The 21,198-nt window shown below is 43.5% G+C and overlaps 1 protein-coding gene across 3 annotated transcripts; it reads right to left on the bottom strand.

The window, feature by feature from the left end:
• Nucleotides 1–1,372: 1,372 nt before the first annotated feature.
• acot11a (acyl-CoA thioesterase 11a) lies at nt 1,373–20,331 on the bottom strand. 3 transcript variants are annotated; one of them, XM_080778737.1, is made up of 17 exons: nt 20,177–20,331; nt 18,263–18,332; nt 17,573–17,633; nt 15,685–15,789; nt 15,089–15,224; nt 14,080–14,171; nt 13,153–13,217; nt 12,875–12,994; nt 12,164–12,302; nt 8,864–8,919; nt 8,279–8,309; nt 7,997–8,032; nt 6,360–6,443; nt 5,279–5,412; nt 4,120–4,287; nt 3,035–3,161; nt 1,373–1,929 (listed from the first exon to the last, which is right to left on the bottom strand). In XM_080778737.1, the coding sequence occupies exons 1-17, from the start codon at nt 20,271–20,273 to the stop codon at nt 1,708–1,710; spliced, it is 1,743 nt and encodes a 580-aa protein (XP_080634863.1). In that variant the 5' UTR covers nt 20,274–20,331; the 3' UTR covers nt 1,373–1,707. The 3 variants fall into 3 exon arrangements, with proteins under 3 accessions (XP_080634863.1, XP_080634864.1, XP_080634865.1); XM_080778738.1 differs by lacking the exon at nt 7,997–8,032 and having other exon boundaries at nt 8,243–8,309; XM_080778739.1 differs by lacking the exon at nt 7,997–8,032 and having other exon boundaries at nt 8,243–8,309; nt 13,153–13,214; nt 20,177–20,330.
• Between the last annotated feature and the right edge of the window lie 867 nt (nt 20,332–21,198).

The raw sequence follows: 21,198 nt of genomic DNA, 5'->3' as shown, positions 1-21,198 counted from the left end.
TGGGTTTTTTTCAGCCTCAGGTCTAAATGGGTTAGCCACTTACGTTGTCGTATAATAATAAATGGAGAAAATAGCCACAAAACCGAGCTCGCAATTTCTCGCCGTTTTGGAACGTTTTTGAAAGATTTTTATCCCGCAATGACCTGCCTGAAATCAGGACACCTGGGTTAATGTGGTTAAGATCAACCAGGCACCATGATGTAAACATGATACTAGTTACCCTAGATAGTTACGTTTCATGATGTAAACATGATTATACTATTACTAGCTACCCTTACGTTTCTAAACTATACATACATTTTTAACATCTCATTTCCAATTTCCCCCAAAACATTAATGCCTTCTTTTCAGTTATCATTGGGGGGGGGAAATAAACGGCTTACATATTCATGCGTGGGTCTTTTGAGAACCAGGGATTTAGAACAGTGGTTCTCCTGGCCCGTGGCTCAGTGGTCCACTGGCCCGTGGCTCAGCGGTCCACTGGCCCGTGGCTCAGTGGTCCACTGGGTCGTGGCTCAGTGGTCCACTGGGCCGCCCGTGGCTCAGCAGTCCAGGCACCTTGTGTGCCGTGGGTTCGACTCCCGATCCCGACGGCCTCTACTGCATCTCTCTCCCCATTTCCTGTCAGCCTACTGACAGGAAAGAAAAAAAAAACTATAATCTTTTTTATAGAGAGACAGACAGTAGGCTACTGTCTGTCTCTCTATAAAAAAATAATAAAATAAAGGCGAAAGCCGCAAAAAAAAAAAAGAACAGTGGTTCTCAACCTTTCCAGGCTGTGACGACTAGGCATCGCATTTAGTTTGACTCGGTTCCACAGATGAATACTGTGAAAATATACATATGGACGTCGACCCCCAGGCAGGGTTCGAACCCACAACCTTCCGCATGAAAGGCATATACGCTCTTATAGCCTGGCTAATAAGCCAGACTCAAATCACACTGTCGTCGTGTTGGTATTTCCAGGGATTTTCTTTTTGCCCAACGGCTGATTCGCCTCTGGCTTTATAGCCAGACTAATATGCTCTGAAAAATACTAATAGCCAATCAATGTTTGCCTCTTTCTTGTTACATATTATTTGACAATTTGGCCAATGTTTGTAGTGTATAGTTTGGCGGTTACTTTTGATGCAGCAATGGCATTTTTAAATACATTTTCGTATTTTTATTTTGTTTAGCTACCGGTGTTAAAGTGAGTCATTAAATTGTCACTTAACTCTACTGTTATCTCACGTGAAGAGTGAAGAGTCAGACCCGCTTTTTTCTTTTAGAACATTGTTACCACAGTGGGGCAGTGGTGAAAAAAACAACACAAACACACAGGAGGCATACTTTGGTCCGAAGGAGCATTGGTCCGACTCGGGGTTAGGTTTAGTAGGTGTGCTAGCTGCCCCGTGCTCGCGGTTATGGTTAGGGTGAGGGTTTGGGGTTAGGTTTAGGTGTGCTGCCCCGTGCTCGCGGTTATGGTTAGGGTGAGGGTTTGGGGTTAGGTTTAGGTGTGCTGCCCCGTGCTCGCGGTTATGGTTAGGGTGAGGGTTTGGGGTTAGGTTTAGGTGTGCTGCCCCGTGCTCGCGGTTATGGTTAGGGTGAGGGTTTGGGGTAGGTAGTCGATGGGACCAATGGATCGGACCTATGCCCCGTCGGACAAAAGGCATGCACTCCACACACACACACACACACACAAAACCCCAACCAATCCTCAACAAGCTACAGCTGCGTACTGTGCAGGGCCGCTGCCAGACTGTCGTCATCGTCTACATACTCCGTGGTTTGTTTCTCTCCGTGGGGCGACGGTTGCAGTCCGCTCCGGCTCCGGGCCAGGTATTGGCTGCACGCACAGAAGTTGTGGTAGAAGGTGGACGAGAGGCCGGCGATGTCCGTGGAGATGTAGGGCAGGACCTCCGGGGACGCCTGGTTGTAGTAGGCGATCTGGAACCAATCAGAATTGAGACGACGTTTTAAGAGTTCCTCGACGGAGAATGTTCGTCAACTATAGCTTTTTGTGTCATTTTGTGTTTGGTTTAAAAGCAGGACAGACTGGTGTACAAAAGAGTTCTTTAGCCTGTTTTTCTTATACTTAACCTAAGCCGCCTCATGGAGCAACAGTGAATAATTCATCATTTAAAACATGTAAGGGGTCGGAGGAGATGCTCTTCGCCAGTCTAAGCTCTTGGTCTGGGCCTCTTTAAAAAAAGTGGAACACGCGTTAACCCATTCTGAACGGGAACCCATTTTGGTGTTGGCATTATGTTATGCTTTAGCTATTGAAAAATAGCAGATCTACAAGCTCGTAGCGCGCCACCGAGTGGCGCGCTACGAGCTTGTAGTTCTGCTATTTTTGAAAAATCGAAGAACGACTGACATTTTTAGAATCTGATCTCAGGTCAGAATGGGTTAATCAGACCAGTGTCCAGTGGAAACCTCGTATGAATCTGATCTCAGGTCAGAATGGGTTAAGTATTGTGACTCGTTTCCTACACGTACACTCTCCAAACACTTACCAGTGAAGTATTGTGGCTGGTCTCCAGGATAGTGAACTTACCAGTGAAGTGTTGTGGCTGGTCTCCAGGATAGTGAACTCACCAGTGAAGTGTTGTGGCTGGTCTCCAGGATAGTGAACTTACCAGTGAAGTGTTGTGGCTGGTCTCCAGGATAGTGAACTCACCAGTGAAGTATTGTGGCTGGTCTCCAGGATAGTGAACTCACCAGTGAAGTGTTGTGGCTGGTCTCCAGTGTAGTGAACTTACCAGTGAAGTGTTGTGGCTGGTCTCCAGGATAGTGAACTCACCAGTGAAGTATTGTGGCTGGTCTCCAGGATAGTGAACTCACCAGTGAAGTGTTGTGGCTGGTCTCCAGGATAGTGAACTCACCAGTGAAGTGTTGTGGCTGGTCTCCAGTGTAGTGAACTTACCAGTGAAGTGTTGTGGCTGGTCTCCAGGATAGTGAACTTACCAGTGAAGTGTTGTGGCTGGTCTCCAGGATAGTGAACTCACCAGTGAAGTGTTGTGGCTGGTCTCCAGTGTAGTGAACTTACCAGTGAAGTGTTGTGGCTGGTCTCCAGGATAGTGAATCCTGCACACACACACTCTCCTCGGTTGTACTCGTCGGTGGGGGGGTGCGTGGGCAGGGAGACGGAGCGCAGCGCAATGACGTACGGGTCCCTGTGAGGGACAAATCACAGCCACGGATCAGTCGTGCTGCAGGATATACAGTTCACTGTAATGGGTTAATGACTGGGCCTGGGCAAGTCTAGGTGCACCCGCGACCATACGGATATTATCACATAGCAGTGCCGTCACTACGCACAGCGCGTAGGGCAACACACCGAGGGGGGGCAACAAAATGTGCCAAGCCGACCCTCATAATAACAAGTTTCTTCGCGGCTCTGCCGTGTAATAACGTGCGTCCTCCTCACTCACAAACGGCGAAAACAGCCGATCAGAATGAGGAAACGCAGCGCTCTCGTCAAATAGTCAGCTACATCCCCGTCACATAATATAGGACTATAGGTCGTACTTCGAACCTACGTGGGTTCGAATCCCGACCTTTTCTTAGTGTCCGTGCTCTGTGTCCTAACTGTTTCTCACTGTAGCCCAGCGGCCAGATTATTTTATCCTAACTGTTGCTGGGTGGCGGTGGCTCAGGGGTAGAGTGGCCGGATAGTAACCGCAAGGTTGCCAGTTCAAAGTGTCCTTGAGCAAGACACTGAACCTCCTAATTGCTCCTGATATGCTGGTCGGTGCCTTGCATGGTTTCCGCCGCCATCGGTGTATGAATGTGTGTGTGTGAATGGGTGAATGTAATGCACAATCTACTGTACGTAAAGCGCCTTGGATAAAGGCGCTATATAAATGCACCATTTATTTATTTTCGGAATGTGTTAAAAAAAAATTGCAACTGAAATGGCTGGAAAATGGAAATGAAGAGTTTACTTATGTCAAAAGCATTTCCGGGGGGTCCCCAGCCAAAAAGGTTGAGAACCCTATAGGCCTGCTGTAGCCTATACTATCAATAAAGGCAGAAAAAGCCCCCAAGAATATATTAAAAAAATATATATATATATAATTTAACACTAGATTGCAATATTTACTGTAGGCGAGATGATAGTGTCGCACTAACCCAGCACCACACGGCCGCCTCTTGGAAGCCAATAGGATGAAGTCTTGCAGAATGCCCGGGCCCAGATTGGCTGAGACCGGAGACCCGCTCTCTCCCAGCGTCACTGAGGGCGTCACCACGCGATACAGGAAGTTGTCATCGTCCACCTGACGAATCAGCTCACACGTCCTGGTGGTCAGGGAATTCACAGCCAGGACAATGAAAGTAAAGACTGTGTGTGTGTGTGTGAATGAAAGCTGTGTGTGTGTGTGTGTGTGTGTGTGTGTGTGTGTGTGTGTGTGTGCGTGCGTGCACTACAAATCAAGAAATGAACCAGTGTTGATTTTGACAGCAAGTTTTAGTCATAGTCTTTTGATTTTTTTAAATCATACTTTAGTCATCTGAAAAGTTTTAGTTTTAGTCTCTTTTCAGTCGACTAAATACCATTAGATTTTAAATCGACTAAATACCATTAGATTTTTAAATCGACTAAATACCATTAGATTTTAGTCGACTAAATACCATTAGATTTTAAATCGACTAAATGCCATTAGATTTTAGTCGACTAACATGTATGTTGGCGGGCTTTGATGGCGTCGTAATGGTTGATTTTACACTTGTTTGCGCAACGTCGTGAGCTTGTAGATCTGCTATTTTAACACCCGAACGCAACCAAACATAAAATGACTTGTCTTTTTAGTTCTTCTGGATCTCTTCTCCGCTATAGTCCCTCCTTAATATTTCTAGTTTACATTTGTTGACGAAATTGTCAATAGAGGGTATATGCGCGTGACATCATCATACCTAGAAGTTATTATGAGGGATCGCCTACTGTCTTGAGTGGCCAAAAACTGCTCTCTGGCTTTGACTTGACAGCCAACAGACTGTACGTCCAAACAGAAAAGTCCTGTCTGGTTGCATTAAACGGATGAAATGGAATCAGGCAGTGATCACCTTGCAGGTAATGTTTGTCCCCGCTGGGTCTGTTCTGCAGTAATAAAACACCAGTAAGACGCCCTGATAATAATAATAATAATAATAATAATCTTACTGATAATGCTTGTCCCATGTGGGTCGATCTGTTCTGCAGTAATAAACACCAGTAAGACGCCCCGAGGGCGAGAAGCGACCTCGCCCCTAATGGTAATAATAATACTAATACTAATAATAATAGTCTTACTGATAATGCTTGTCCCATGAGGGTCGGTTCTGCAGCTCGGCCAGCAGACTGAAGGCCGTCTTGGCGGGAACGTCAACCTCCGCCTCCACCTTGAAGCTCAGCACAGACTTCTGCTCCATGGTGTAAAGATGGACCTGAAACAGAACCAACCAGAACCACATTATCTTCTGCTCCATGGTGTAAAGATGGACCTGAAACAGAACCAACGAGAACCACGTTATCTTCTGCTCCATGGTGTAAAGATGGACCTGAAACAGAACCAACCAGAACCACGTTATCTTCTGCTCCATGGTGTAAAGATGGACCTGAAACAGAACCAACCAGAACCACGTTATCTTCTGCTCCATGGTGTAAAGATGGACCTGAAACAGAACCAACCAGAACCACGTTATCTTCTGCTCCATGGTGTAAAGATGGACCTGAAACAGAACCAACCAGAACCACGTTATCTTCTGCTCCATGGTGTAAAGATGGACCTGAAACAGAACCAACCAGAACCACGTTATCTTCTGCTCCATGGTGTAAAGATGGACCTGAAACAGAACCAACCAGAACCACGTTATCTTCTGCTCCATGGTGTAAAGATGGACCTGAAACAGAACCAACCAGAACCACATTATCTTCTGCTCCATGGTGTAAAGATGGACCTGACACAGAACCAACCAGAACCACATTATCTTCTGCTCCATGGTGTAAAGATGGACCTGAAACAGAACCAACCAGAACCACATTAATCTTCTGCTCCATGGTGTAAAGATGGACCTGAAACAGACCGACAGGGAACCACATTATAGTACCCATGTTTCTATGTCAGTCAGTGGCTCTCAAAGTCTCAAAGGACCCCAAAAATGATATGTAATTGGCCGCCAACCACATCTGAAAATATGTTGTTCCAGCCTCCCCCCCCCCGCCAGAAGCAAAGATTTGAGTTAAAAACGTTCGCTCTGCATGAAAGAATATATATTCAAAGATTTGCACAACATTTTCACGATAAAAAAAAAAGCAGATCTACAAGCTTGTAGTGCAGCACTCGGTGCCGCGCTATGAGCTTGTAGATCTGAAAGAAGAGGACAGACGATACCTTGTCTTTCTCGGAGCTGAGGATCCAGTTGTTTCTGGCAGCCAGCATCGTCAGAGCCGACACATTGTTGTAGCTGAGATACACCTGGAATAATAATAATAATAATGGATTTTATTTATAATGCACTTTACATTCCTCAGAATCTCAGAGTGCTACAGTAGGCATTAGGCAAAAATATAAAACGGTATGAAAAAGCAAAAAAATAACACTATTAAAAGCACACAGTTTAGCATCAAGAAAAAAAAACAACAGTTATTGAACATGAGGTCAGGGAATAAAATCAGTGGGTTTGGGGGAAGGCCTTATTAAAAAGGAATCACATGCAAGCAGACCAAATGGACACGCATTATTACCAATAAACAGAGCACGACCATGGATTGCTACCATATTATATATTATACCACTGTATATTACCTTAACATTCTTATACTCTACCGCTATATAGAGCGGTCTTGATATCGGAAGGTCGCTAGTTCGTATCCCCGGACCGGCACGTTAAAATTACCACCGCTGAAGTGTCCTTGGACAAGGCATTGAACCCCACCAAATGTTCTATGAGCAGGGCCTGGCTTTAACCCTCTAGCACCCAGAGTTGCTTTTTAGCAACAAATTTAATTTAATTAATTACTAAATTATTATTATTTTTTTCTGTTCTTTTTTCACCTAAACGTCATCAGTGATGTTCATTGCAATGCCATTGGTCATGACATTTGCATATAAACACCCCCCACAGAGGCTGAAATTCACACAAATAAAAAATGTCTGGACGATTTTGAACATTTTTTAACCTAAGACTTTTGACCTTTACCCTAATTAAAAGTAGGTAAAATAATTGTAATATATGTTTTTTTGTGATCATTAGAATGTCTAGAACATGTTTTATTCATTATTGTGAAAGATATCCCCCAAATGTAAATTATTAATTTATTATATTATTATATAATTATTATATAATTATTATAAAATTTTCATCAAACCTTTTTTTTATTTTTTTTAACATATTTTTTGTGTCAGTCCTAGTAGTACAAAGTAGTAGTAAGGTTGAAATCAATTTTTAAACAAGTTATTGAGCTTAGTCCAGTTACCCTGGGTAAACATAGTACCTTTCCTTTCCTTTTTATCTAGCAATGAACATCATTGTTACACCATATTATATTGTTAACTTATTATATTATCTTACACCATTACATTTATTGCTACTACTTGTATTTGCCTGTATAACAACACAAACACTGTATTGCACAACACGTAATAATCACGTCAATGGTTTAGTGCCTCAGGCGTTTGTCCTAAATTCACCAACCTTGCAGAAAGCATGTCATAAACAATGTTGGCTAACTTCAATTTATTACTATTTGCAGTTTGTGGCTTTTGGACTTTTGCTGAGCCATCTTAAATTGAGTAGCCCTGATTTAAACTATAAACTATAAACTTTGAACATTAATAATAGTACTTGCTAGGTATGAGTGAACAACGGCGTATATGAAGGCTGGTTAATGGTTACGAGGCTTTTATTATCATATCACTGGAGGACTTAAAGGTCATTTTTTTGCAGTGCACCACAAGACAGCTGTTAGGTTTTGCTATTTTACAGTCATTTGAATAAATGGTATATAGATCTGAAATCTGAACCTCACCTGGTTTTCAAGATCCCAAGGCACAGACAGTGGAACCTCACCTGGTTTCCCAGATCCCAAGGGACAGACAGTGGAACCTCACCTGGTTTCCCAGATCCCAAGGCACAGACAGTGGAACCTCACCTGGTTTCCCAGATCCCAAGGCACAGACAGTGGAACCTCACCTGGTTTCCCAGATCCCAAGGCACAGACAGTGGAACCTCACCTGGTTTCCCAGATCCCAAGGCACAGACAGTGGAACCTCACCTGGTTTCCCAGATCCCAAGGCACAGACAGTGGAACCTCCGCCTGTTTGCGCGAAATGATGTACTTCCTGAAACAACAAGTGGTATCGTCACGTGTATAAGGTCTTTGCATGGACCATTGTTTCATTGGCCGTTGCTATTTGCAGGTGAAAGTAGTTACGTGTGTAATACAGTGCGTTTTATACATATATGATATATCTGACCAATGAAAAGCATCAACAAGAGCTTGTGAACAAATAATACCTACATTGGATCCATTTTGGGAAGGTATGCTGTACAAAGTGTACAAGGTTGACACCAGCAGAGATTTATTCAGTGGTGGAAAAAAGTAGTCAATTGTTTTACTTAAGTAAAAGTGCCAATACTGCAATTTAGAACTACTTCGTTACAAGTAAAAGTACAGAATTGAAAATGTACTGGCCAATCACAGCGGGTCTCCCTAGATGAATTGAACAAGGTGGACCCTCTTGTAAACAAGTGTAAATGCTTTATGGTGTCGTCCACTCACAGTTAACAGACTTTGTATTGAGTCGTGCTTGAATTGTACTGTAATTCTGCAAACTGTTAATACATATTTCAATCAATCAATCAATCAATCAAAAAGAAGCAGGCGTCTGCCTACCTGTCCAGTCTGATCTTCTTTCTGGCTGTGGCCTCGTGAAACCTCCTGCTGCCTTCCTACAGCGCACACGCACGCACGCGCACACGCACACGCACACACACACACACACACACACACACACACTTACACTTACACTTAATCCAACTATCTCCCAGACTCCCTCCCAGACAGTCCCCAGTCAGAGTTAGGAGTTTGAATGAATATATAATTATGTGCAGGATGCAATTTATATAATAGATGTGAGGGGACTTCATTTAACTGACAAAAACAATTCATGAACACTTAATTTTAAAAGAATGATCCTCTCTCTCACACTTATGCCAGTGTGCCAGTGATCACCCTAACCCTGTACCAATGTTGGCCACCTGTGACTAATATAAGATATTGTCTATCCCTGGGTTAGATGATATGTGCCGTGCTATGAGCTTGTAGATCTGCTTTTTTTTTTTTTAACATGAAAATGTAGCGCAAATCTTTCAATATATATTCTTTCACAGCAAACGTTTTTAACTCAAATCTTTGCTTCTGGGGGGGGGGTCCCGGGAATGACATATTTTCAGATGGTGGTCCGCGGCCAAATGCAAGTTATTTTGTGAGCACCACTGATACGTTTTTCAGAAAACTGTCAGGATTTGGAAGACTCAGGTCTTAATGGGTAAAAAGCATGGGGATTTCAAGTGATTTTGACCCAGGGACCACCATGACTGACTAAGAGCAACCTGGGGACCACCATGACTGACTAAGAGCAACCTGGGGACCACCACTCTGACTAAGAGCAACCTGGGGACCACCATGACTGACTAAGAGCAACCTGGGGACCACCACTCTGTAGACATTTTTAAAGCACAGCTCAAGACCCACTTCTACACCCTTGCTTTAAGAGCCATAGACGTCAAGACGTCCAATTGCCAATTATGGACCCGATGCCGACAAGACGTGCTCCCTTGGGAATTAAACTTAAAAATGATATTCTCTTTTTTTTTTTTTATCCATATTTTGAAAATTCCTCTAATATGGTGTACAGGTGATTACATGCACATTACATGCATAATAGAATTACAATTTATTTCTTTCTTTATAATGGGAGAATTGGCACTCAAAGCCTAAACTGGTGACCACCAGGTGGCGCTTAAATAGTTTTAATTGATCTTTAATCCACTTCAAAACACTCCTGACCACCTACAAAGCACTAAATAACCTGGCTCCCCCATACCTCTGTGACCTCCTCAAACGCCATGCCCCCTCTCGCTCCCTCAGGTCTGGTGATGCAAACCTCCTCGCCGTCCCCAAAACCAAACGCCGTACGTGGGGGGACAGAGCTTTCGCCTTTGCTGCCCCAACCCTGTGGAATGCCCTCCCTAAGGCACTCAGAGCTGCCCCCACCCTTCAAATCCACCCTCAAAACCCACCTCTTCAAAATTGCCTTCCCTAGCTAACCCTTTTCACTGTCTTTTAATGTTCTTTAGCTTTTAGTTTTTAAGTGTTATTTTTCCTTTTTCTATTAAAGTTGTTTTTAATTTGTTGTTACCTCTGTAAAGCCCCCCCATGTAAAGCGTCTTTGGGTACTCAGAAAAGCGCTATATAAGTTTGAGATATTATTATTATTATTATTTTATTTTTTGTGCTGTCCTCACTGTATTAAAGCACTTTGAGCTGCATTTCATGTCATGAAAGGTGCTATACAAATAAAGTTTTATTATTATTCTGACTAACTACCACCAACTATTGTGTCGGGTGGGCTGACCACCCGTCTGTCCTCACCGCCAAGTTCACAATCACTATTCCGACATGAATGAGTGTGCGTGTGAAGTCCAGGAATGTTCACCGTTCATACGGCTATTAAAACTGATAAGCCTCTAAAGCCGTTTCATTACCGTTAGTATAACCACTTGCATTCTTAAATCATAATCCATTGCTTTGCGTTGAGAATTGCCGGCCTGATAAAAACCTGTGGCCCAGCGGCAGTGTTTATTTTGACAGCAAAATGTGATAGTTTTTAGTTATAGTCTTTTCAATAAAATGTTATTTAGTTTTAGGCATATTTTAGTCATCTGAAATGTTTAGTGTTAGTTTAGATCTAGTCGACTAAATATCGTAAGATTTTAGTGGACTACATTTACAGTTGATTCTGTCAACTAAAATTCATTTTGATACCTTGATGGGGTCGTAATGGCAGATTTGACACTCGATTGCATGCTGAAAATAGCAACACCCGAGCACAGCTAAGCATAAGATTACAGTTCTACTTAGTGATATAGTGACCGAATATTCGGCAGCAGAAAATATTCGGCAGAAAATGGCTAAAAATGCATTTTCGGCCTATTCAGTTTCGGCCCGAATAGGCAGACAATATATCACCGAATAGTGTATCCAATGAATGCATTCAAAAGAGTTTTATGGACCCATAATAGTGAATATTTTTTAATATTGCCATAACCATTTCTTTTGCCATAAATCAGGTAGCTTTAAGGTACGGCCATGACAACAATGGTAGGCAAAAAAAGATATAAAATATTCATCATATTCGGCTATTCGGCGTTGGGTTTTCGGCCAACTGTTTCCTATATTCGGTATTCGGCCAAGAATTTCCCTTTCGGTGCATCCTTAGTTCTCCACTAAACCCTCCCTAACATTTTAGTCTAGGTTTTATTTGTTAACGAAATTGGCAATAAATGTACAGTTAATGTATACAGTCTTCTCATCATAGCTTAGTTTTTACTTAGTTTTAGTCAGTGGAAAGAGGTAGTAAAATGTCATAGGTTTAGTCGACGAAATCAACACTGCAGTGGACGTTTTCTTTGCTCAAGAAAAAAGGGAAATAAGAAAAAAAGAGAGCTTTTAAAAGTTTAACACGTCGACACTAACTCTGGGGGAGCCCGGGATCGAACTGGGAACGTCAGGGTTCCCATCCGGCTGCTCTGCCGTCCACTCTACCGCTGAGCCACTGCCGCCCCGGATTTAACCCATTCTGACCTGAGATCAGATTCTATAAAAAATGTCTTCTATACATCCTGACAGTTTTCTGAAAAAGCTATGTTTCTATGTCAGTCGTTCTTTAATTTTTCCAAAAATAGCAGACCTACAAGCTCGTAGCGCGCCACTCGGTGGCGCGCTACGAGCTTGTAGATCTGCTATTTTTCAATAGCTAAAGCATGACATGATGCTAACACCAAAATGGGTTAAGATAGTGTGCAACTGTGCATGCACAGTAAATACAGTCCACGACGCATGTCTGTGACGCTCAGTGACGCATCGGTGTTGCAACACCGGGCGTCGTCACGTCCGCGACGTCTGACTCACCAGCGGTTCCGGTCGTATCCGCGGCAACGTGCACGGCTTCCCGTGCGCGTCGAGCACCTCGAACGTCATGAAGGCGGAGTTTATGTGTCTGTTGGGCTCCTCCCCCTGGTAGGCCTCTGTGCGCACGCCCACCTCCATACTGCAACAGACAGACAGACAGACATTCCGACAGACAGACAGACAGACATGAACATAATACTTCCATGTACTTAAAGTTCTCAAAGGGCACATCTGTAGTTCCAGGGGTAGGCAACCTTTGGCACTGGTGCCAACCTTGGAACAAAGGAGGGTGATCACTGGCACACTGGCATAAAAAAAAATGTAATCAAATAAATTAATTCACTCATATTTGTATGTAAATGACATCCTGCACATCATTCTACATTCATTAAAACTCTGAACTCTGACCGGTGGGAGGGAGATAGGAGGCCTATGCTCTGAGTCTAATGATCATTATAACAATGTGAAAGAATATTTAATTTAAGGGAAAAGGTTATATTCGTGGACAATCAAAACATGTTGGAACTGTGGTGTGGTGTCATTAAAGTGACACACTGACTATCCAGAAACTAAAAACATGGCACTTTGTTTCAAAAAGGTTGCAGACCCCTGGTTTAGACTCCACGCAGCATTCAGAGATTATGGAACAGTATAAAGTCTGGCAATGTGAGACGACTAGACTTATAGGTCTTTGTTTAATCTGGTTTAAACCTGTTCTTGAAGGCGTTGTTGACGATAGCGCTCAACACCAGCCTGTCTCCCACCAGGGAGGGGCCTCTGAAGGTGAACATGTCGATGGACCTCAGGGTGGGATGGGCCTGGCACAGACGACTACACGCACACGCACACACACACACACACACACACACACACACACACACACACACAGAGTACTCTTTGGGTATAAGTAACAGCTTCTCCGCCATTTATGGCGGCTGCCAATTATACAGCAGACGTTTGTGTGTGTGTGTGTGTGTGCGCGCACATACCTAGCAGCGATGGTAGCTACATTCACCATCCAGGCCATGATTTGTCCTCCAAACGTGTTCTTCTGCTTCGGAGAGGCCAGGAGACAGAGACGGAGACATGTTGACCCACAAATACACTGGCTGTCTGGAAATAACAGATCTACAAGCTCACAATGCTTGGGGCAATTCTTTGCGATTTTCATAAAAGTCTTTTAAAAAGGATCCATGGCTAATAAGACAAATGTGCCTTGAAACTTGAAAATACTTTCACACAATAGGAAGTGCTCCTGTCGCAAGTTGATGATGTCATATATGTCCATGTGTTGTCGCAGCCCTATGGAATGTATGGAATGCACGTGCTAACATAAAATATTGTTTTGATGTTCATATTAACCTGAAGGAAGTATTGAGGTTGTTTTTTATTAGCATATTCATTCCATGTACATTCCATATAGGGCTGGACCACATATGGGCATATGACATCATCATCTTGTGTACGGGAGCAGTCCCTATTGAGTGAAAGATTCTCTATTTATGAAATAAAATAAAATAAAATATATATAAGGTGTTTTACATTTTTTGTTGTAGAGGGCATTAAAGTATAATGTTTTAAAGGCATATATTATCATCACTTTATCCAATTACAGCTCAAATGGAGTTTGGAGATTTTTGACCATTAAAGTTTGTGAAAACCCACACACGCAGACATAAAGGGTGTTCAATAGCACGGATTTATAAAAAGAAAAAATATATATAATAAAAAAAAAAGTTGAAAAACAGAGTCGCTTGCATTAAGTTGCTCAAAAGCGCATGTGAGGCGATTTCACTCCTCCTTCCGGGTATAGGAACAGAGTGCATTCTGGGATGGATTTGCCCCAAACACATGAACGCGCTGGCCGTTGACTCTATTCATATATACTCTAAGGGGCAGACAGACAGACAGGTTACCTGGTGGTTGGCGTGGGGGGGCAGCACCAGTTCAACACTCTCCACTCTAGTCTTCTCTGCCGCCACCGCATTCTCCAACACGGGACTGTTGGCTAGTGACACACGCGCACGCGCACACACACACACACACACACACACACACACACACACACACACACACACACACACACACACACACACACACACACACACACACACACACACACACACACACACACACACACACACACACACACACACACACACACACACACACACACACACACACACACACACACACACACACACACACACACACACACACACACGATTGAATGCAAGGTTAATTTCAGGTACTGCAGACCGTCAGTTTGAGAACAGCAAAATAAAATGGAGTGACGTGGATCTGGGTGTCCATGTATATAGAGAGAGGGTATGTGTGCATGCATAAAGTGAGTTTAACGTCGTTTAATGCAATCAGAAAGGACTTTGATCTGTTTGGATGTATGAGCATGATGATGATGATGATGATGTCACGGCACACACATTACCCAGTATAGATTGATTGATTGATGTCGATGATGATACTTTGAATGTACAGGGAGTGTTCTGCCACAACCTCTGTCCACAGGCACAGCGGCACCCTCAACCCAACACCATGAGTCACCATGATGACCACAACCTCTCTCTCTCTCTCTCTCTGTGCGCGTGTGTGTGTGTCCACACAGTTCCAGCTACTGCACCACCCACCACTTCCTGCTTGGTGTGATTTCATCACATGTACATACAATGCGGTGGTGGTGGGAGAAGTACTCACATTCTTTACTCAAGTAAAAGTATCAATACTGCAATGTACAAAATGTTGTGTTACGAGTAAAAGTCCGTATTTAAAAAAAAAAATGTTGAGTAAAAGTACAAAAGTACGCCCCTCACTTCACACGGGTGTGATTTTTGTTGTTGTCGTTTTAAATCCAGTATCCATTATAAGGGCGCAACTCTCAACAGAAGGCTCTCTGGAAGCTCCGCCTACCGTGCAGGGCCGTCCTATCGGAGAGCAGGACCTTGATGATGTCATTGTGCACCACCCTCATCCTCCGCCTCTCGGCCGCCACGCAGTACTGGACCTGTTCCTGCTGAGAGAGAGGACTGATGGGCTTCAGCTGGACCTACACGCGCACACGCACGCACACACACACACACACACACACACACACACACACACACACACAGGCTCCTGGTCAATCATAAAACCAGTTGAGTTGAATTTGTGTCAAAAATAAAATCTTATGTGACTACTAAACCACTTTGAGCCCTGTGTACTTTATTGTATGACAAAACACAAACGACTATACCTGCATATAGATGGTAAATGGTGCATTTATATTCATTAAAGGCGCTTTACATAGATTAGATTACACACACACACCGATGGTGGCGGAGACCATGCAAAGCACCAACCAGCACATCAGGAGCAATTAGGGGTTCAGTGTCTTGCTCAAGGACACTTCGACACTAACTCTGGGGGAGCCCGGGTTCGAACAGGCAACCACTCTACCACTGACTGACTGACTGACTGATTCTCTCTCTCTCTCACACACACACACACACACACACACACACACCAACCTTTTTCCCAGTGTGTGTGCGGTGGGTGACGAAGGTGGCGTAGGCGTGACAAACTCTCCAGTGCCGATCGGTGAACAGGTCCTCACAGCTCACCACGATGCCAACCTGGCAACACAGTCCAATGAGTACAGTAAGTTTACACAACACGAAGCCAACCTGGCAACACGTGGTTGTAAAACACAGTCTCATAAACCAACGCCCTACTTGATCATTCACACCACAGCGTCACACAGAAGCATCAGACGTAGCAGATCCGCAAGCTCGAAGCGCGGCGCAAATTGGTGCCTTTTGAGCTTGTAGATCTGCTTCTTTTGATGCTTTTGAATTCGAGTCCTGAAAAGTAACACTTTTGGACATGAGGTTTCCACCCGAATGAGACAATACGTGATTTAGATAGCATATACGTATATAATTGTTTAGAATGTTGCTAGTTTCTTGTTTGACCGGTGATCCTAGTTTACTGAGACGCTACACTGTCTCTCTGCATTCTATGATCCTATAGAGCACCGAAGTCTGACGTCACTTTCAGTAGAGGGGGTCAGTCCACAGGTTCATGTATTTGTTTAGTTGCATTATAATCCCCATAGGGGGATTTTAGATCGCTTCATATAAGAACTGTGTTTGAAAAACAAACCGATCATCTCGGCCTTTCGGTCAGGGGGGTGGCTGTGTGTCGTTAATGATGTTCATTAATATTTGATACAGCCAGTTTCTGGAGAAAATGGAATTAATGTGGCCGCAAAAGCCTTGAAACTACATATGAAGGCAATGTCGCTGCTAATATACGTCACGCCCAGCCGTCAACACATTGCGTTCCTGAGATTCCTCGTTGACATAAGCTCAGCTGGTGGTGACTCAACTCGTACTAACCACGAAATATCAATAAAATAAAAATAAAAATAAACATACCGGTAATTAACATTCAGTTTATGTTGTGCGACAGGCAGATGCAGCCACCCGCCTACCCGGAAATGTAGTCTCTGGGTTATTTGACTAGTTTCTAACGCTTATTTTGTTACTCTTTGGGTATATTTGTGTACATTTCCACCTTCAGTCGATGCTTCATATTCATACGAGTGAAAAGGCCGGGGTGATCGGTTTATTTTTCAAACACAGTTCTTATATGAAGAGATCTAGAATCCACCTATGGGGATTATAATGCAAATAAAAAATACATGAACCTGGGGACTGACGCCCTCTACCGACAGTGACGTCAGGACTTCGGTGCTCTATAGTTTACTGAGACACTACACTGTCTCCGACCTACATATTTATCTTGCTTACTGTAAGTCACTCTGGATAAGACTCTAAATGCCTACATTGTAAATTGTAATCATTAAAGCCATCTTACAGCCAATTACAGTGGCTACCGGCTGACAGAACAATCTATATGGTATCATGGAAATAAAATAGTATTATTGTTCCGTGTTTCAAAATAACTAAAATGTAATGTGGAAAGCACAACATTTTCACAGCGCCTCGAAACGGCAAAACGGGCCAAAAATGACATAAAGACCAAATCAGTACTGTACGTAACATAATGTATTACACGTGTACATAGATACAGTTGACAAGGGATAAAACTGATACACGGTGTCAAACTGACAACCGATCTGAGGTATTTTAAACAGCAGAGTTAAAGCTAGTCTATTAGAAAAGGTTCCAGCTATAGAAGGGAATTTGTCTAGGAGGGAAAGCACTTGTATATATATATATACTGTCATTTGTTTTGTATTGTTCTGTGTTTTTAACTGTTGCTCGCGAGAGAAACCACAATGCAAACAAAGTCTTGGGACTTTATCGTTTTTATCCTGGAACTGTAACGCTGTGGTTTCATCGCACTTCAAATAAATCAAATCAAATCAAATCAAAACATAAATGGTCTGACCTCCATGCTGGTGTTGAAGGCTCTGTTGACCTTTGCCTTTATATTCACCACCTGCCCCACCCTGGAATATATATAAGAGAGAGAGAGAGAGAGACACTGAGTCACAATGTCTCTGTGTGTCATACCGCTCTCTCACACACGCAGGGCTGTCACGATCATGACATTTGATTTGACAATCAATTGCCATTCAGATAATTGCGATCAACAGTTTTTAACCCATTTAGGCTTGACGTTTCGAAATTTCTAAAATGTCTTCTAAATCCTGACAGTTTTCCATCAGGATCTGTGCCACCGTCACGTTTTCACTATTTTTTTCAAAAAAATAGCAGACCTACAAGCTCGTAGCGCGCCACTCGGTGGCGCACTATGAGCTTGTAGATCTGGTATTTTTCAATAGCTAAATTATAACAATGTTTAAAACACCAAAAGGGGTTCCCGCCCAAAACGGGTTAATTGATTTTTTTTCCCTCATTCCACATTGAACATCGGAAAACAGTAAAAGGCTTTGTTAATTGCAAATGAGCATTTTTATTCATTATACAGGTGAAATTAAATAGATTGACAATTATGCAAAATAAGGCGATTATGTAACAACACGCACACACTCACTCACTCATGCACACGTGCACACACACACGCACACGCACACACACACACACACACACACACACACACACACACACAACTGACCCGATGGTGTGCTGAAAGCAGATGTCATCCATAGAGGCTGTGACACAGGGACACCCAGCATGCCTTTCAGCTGCCAAGAGGACACACACACACACACACACACACACGCCATTGGCATTTCTGGTATGACAAAAATGCCCTGTGTGTGTGGACGGCCGGCCGGACGCACACACACACACACACACACACACGTGGACAACAGGAATAAAGCCAGAACAGAATAGGTTTGCCACTCCTCATGCGCAGCGACAGTGTTTAGGGCACATTTCACACACGGCTGTTTTACTGCGATTAAAACAAATCCTGGAGCATATTGTTGTTGTCGGACAGTGTGCTCCGTGTGAAGGGAAGGCTCATTAGAATTGGATCAAACCAACACATTTTATTTCACCCAAAAAAACCGGTGTTTTCTATTTTATTTTATTAACCCATTTAGGAGGACGATTCTACAAAATGTCACTTCTGAATCCTGACAGTTTTCTGAAAAACAAACAATAAATATGTAATTGGCCTCCGACCCCACAGAAGCAAAGATTTGAGTTAAAAAGGTTCGCTCTGAAAGAATATATATATATATATATTCAAAGATTTGCGACACATTTTCAAAAAAATAGCTCTAGCTTGTAGATCTGCTATTTTTCTTTCTTTTTGGTTTTAGGTTTTATGACCTCAATTACACCCAAAAAACCTGAACTTTGAACATTCAGTGGATTTTCTGTGGTCTGAAGTTTTCTTTGGGGTTTGGAAGCCTTTTGAGCTACAATGAAAACAGGAAAAACAGTGAAAACAGTGACATCTGCTGGCAAATCCCATTGACATATATGGGATTTGCAGGATCTTACATCACAAACTGCCGGCAAATCAGAGCACCTGTTTGAGCCAGAAAACCCCAGATCACAGAAAATCTACTGAATGTTAAAAGTTCATGTTTTTTGGGTGCAATTGAGATTAGAAAACCTAAAAAAAAATAAGAACAATTCCAAAACCTATTTTTTTATGTCACAATCCCTTTAAAGTTCCCTGCTGCCGCTGACAAAGCCCAGTGCTACGAAATGCTGCGTACACGATCAGGAAAAAAAATAAACTATTCTCCTGAATGCTGCCTTTGGGTATAGCATGGAAAGGGAGGGGCATTTGCATTTCTTTCACCATGTAGTCATTTAAATGTCTGGAGAGGGCACTTGTTTTACAGACTGTTTGAAAGGGCAGATGCCGCCTTTGATGTCTATGTGGTGTGTGTGTGCACACGTGCCTGCTTATGTACCTGGCTGCTTGCACCATAGATACACAATAGAGGGAATGTGCATCGCATGCATAAAATGAGTGTCAAATCGAGTGGCAAAGTGTGTTTAACGTCGTTTAATGCAATCAGACTTCTCTGACTGTTTGGATGCATGGGCTGTCATGATCAGGAAGTGTCGTTTTTTTGCCACTCAGTAGGTGTTCTCGCCAAACGTCTGGGTATGATGATGATGGTGATGATGATGGCGGCACGTGCATGGCTGCATGCACACCCTCTAAAGACCACCTCCCTCCTGTTGTGACTGACCTGTTCCTGTGGCCCTACTAGTCTAACCCTCTCTTTAGTGTGTAGGCCTATACTGTTTTGATCTTTCTTCTTGCAAACTTTCGAAGCCAATATTAACCAATCAGGATGAAATAATACAACAGACACCATACCAGACAGACAGACAGACACCACACCGGACAGACAGAGAGACAGACAGACAGATGTCAGACACCACACCAGACAGACAGAGAGACAGACACAATATCAGAGACAGACACCACACCAGAGAGACAGACAGAGAGACACCATACCAGACAGACAGACAACCACACCAGACAGACAGACAGCATACCCGACAGACAGACACCATACCAGACAGACAGACAGACAGACAGACAGCATACCAGACAGACAGGCGGTGGAGTCCATCCATTTCAGCAGCTGTCCCACACTGAGCTCCTGCCGGTGGTTGGTGTGACAGGGCATCACCAGCTGGCTCATCTTCACACTGACCACACCGCCGTCTCCCTCGTCCTGCCCCTCCTCTTCCTCCTCCTCCTCCTCCTCTTCCTCCTCCCTGTCCTGACGACAACCGCCGCTGCCGCTGCCCTGGCTTCTGAAACTCATCTCCCACGCTGAGAAGGAGAAGAAGAAACAAGTTTATTATCTGTGAGTTTATTTTAACCCATTCTGACCCAAGATCAGATTCTAAAAATGTTCTTCTACATCCTGACAGTTCTGAAAAAGCTATGTCAGTGGTTCTTCGATTCTTTTCAAAAATAGCAGACCTACAAGCTCGTAGGTCAAGCTTGTAGATCTGCTGTTTTTCAATAGCTAAAGCTTAACAAAAGGGGTTCCTGCCCAGAATGGGTTAAGACCTAGAAGTATATCTATTCTCCTTGTTCTATTCCCTCCTCTCTTCTCCTCAGCACCTGAAGCCGCCTCGGAGCCTGTCGATCTTCATTTCCCAGCGGAGGGAAGGAGAGGAACTTTACAGTTTAATGAATTGAATTGCATTTTTATAGAGCTTTTCCAAGTGCTCAAAGCGCTTCACAATGGTTCATTCATTCATACAGTGGGAGGTGAAGCGGCGAACAGTCGACGCCAGCGTCCTCACTTCCCACATTCACACACCGACGGTGGCGAGCTCACACCGACCGACTCACTGGAGGCAATGTAGGGTTCAGTGTCTTGCCCAAGGACACTTCAATGCAGGGTTCAGTGTCTTGCCCAAGGACACTTCCACATGTGGACAGGAGGAGGAGCCGGGATTCGAACCTCTGACCCAGGGATCATTGGACGACCTGCTCTACCTCCTGAGCCACAGCCGCCCGAAACACTCCAGACAGCTTTTAAAGGTGCTTGTTGATTCAGTATTTACATAACGGTATTTTGATATTCATTTTAGCTGCCCCTCCCCCTTCCT

The sequence above is a fragment of the Protomyctophum bolini genome (genome assembly GCF_963924005.1).
Source record: "Protomyctophum bolini genome assembly, chromosome: 12".
NCBI lineage: Eukaryota > Metazoa > Chordata > Actinopteri > Myctophiformes > Myctophidae > Protomyctophum > Protomyctophum bolini.
This window is presented reverse-complemented; position numbering and strand designations above follow the sequence as displayed.

Coding starts and splice junctions, on each gene's coding strand:
- acot11a (XM_080778738.1), bottom strand. CDS start 20,273: ATGAGCCAGCTGGTGATGCCCTGTCACACCAACCACCGGCAGGAGCTC. Junction 17,634..18,262: donor TGCTTTCAGCACACCATCGG/GTCAGTTGTGTG, acceptor TATATATTCCAG/GGTGGGGCAGGTGGTGAATA. Junction 8,920..12,163: donor GGATACGACCGGAACCGCTG/GTGAGTCAGACG, acceptor TGTGCGCTGTAG/GAAGGCAGCAGGAGGTTTCA.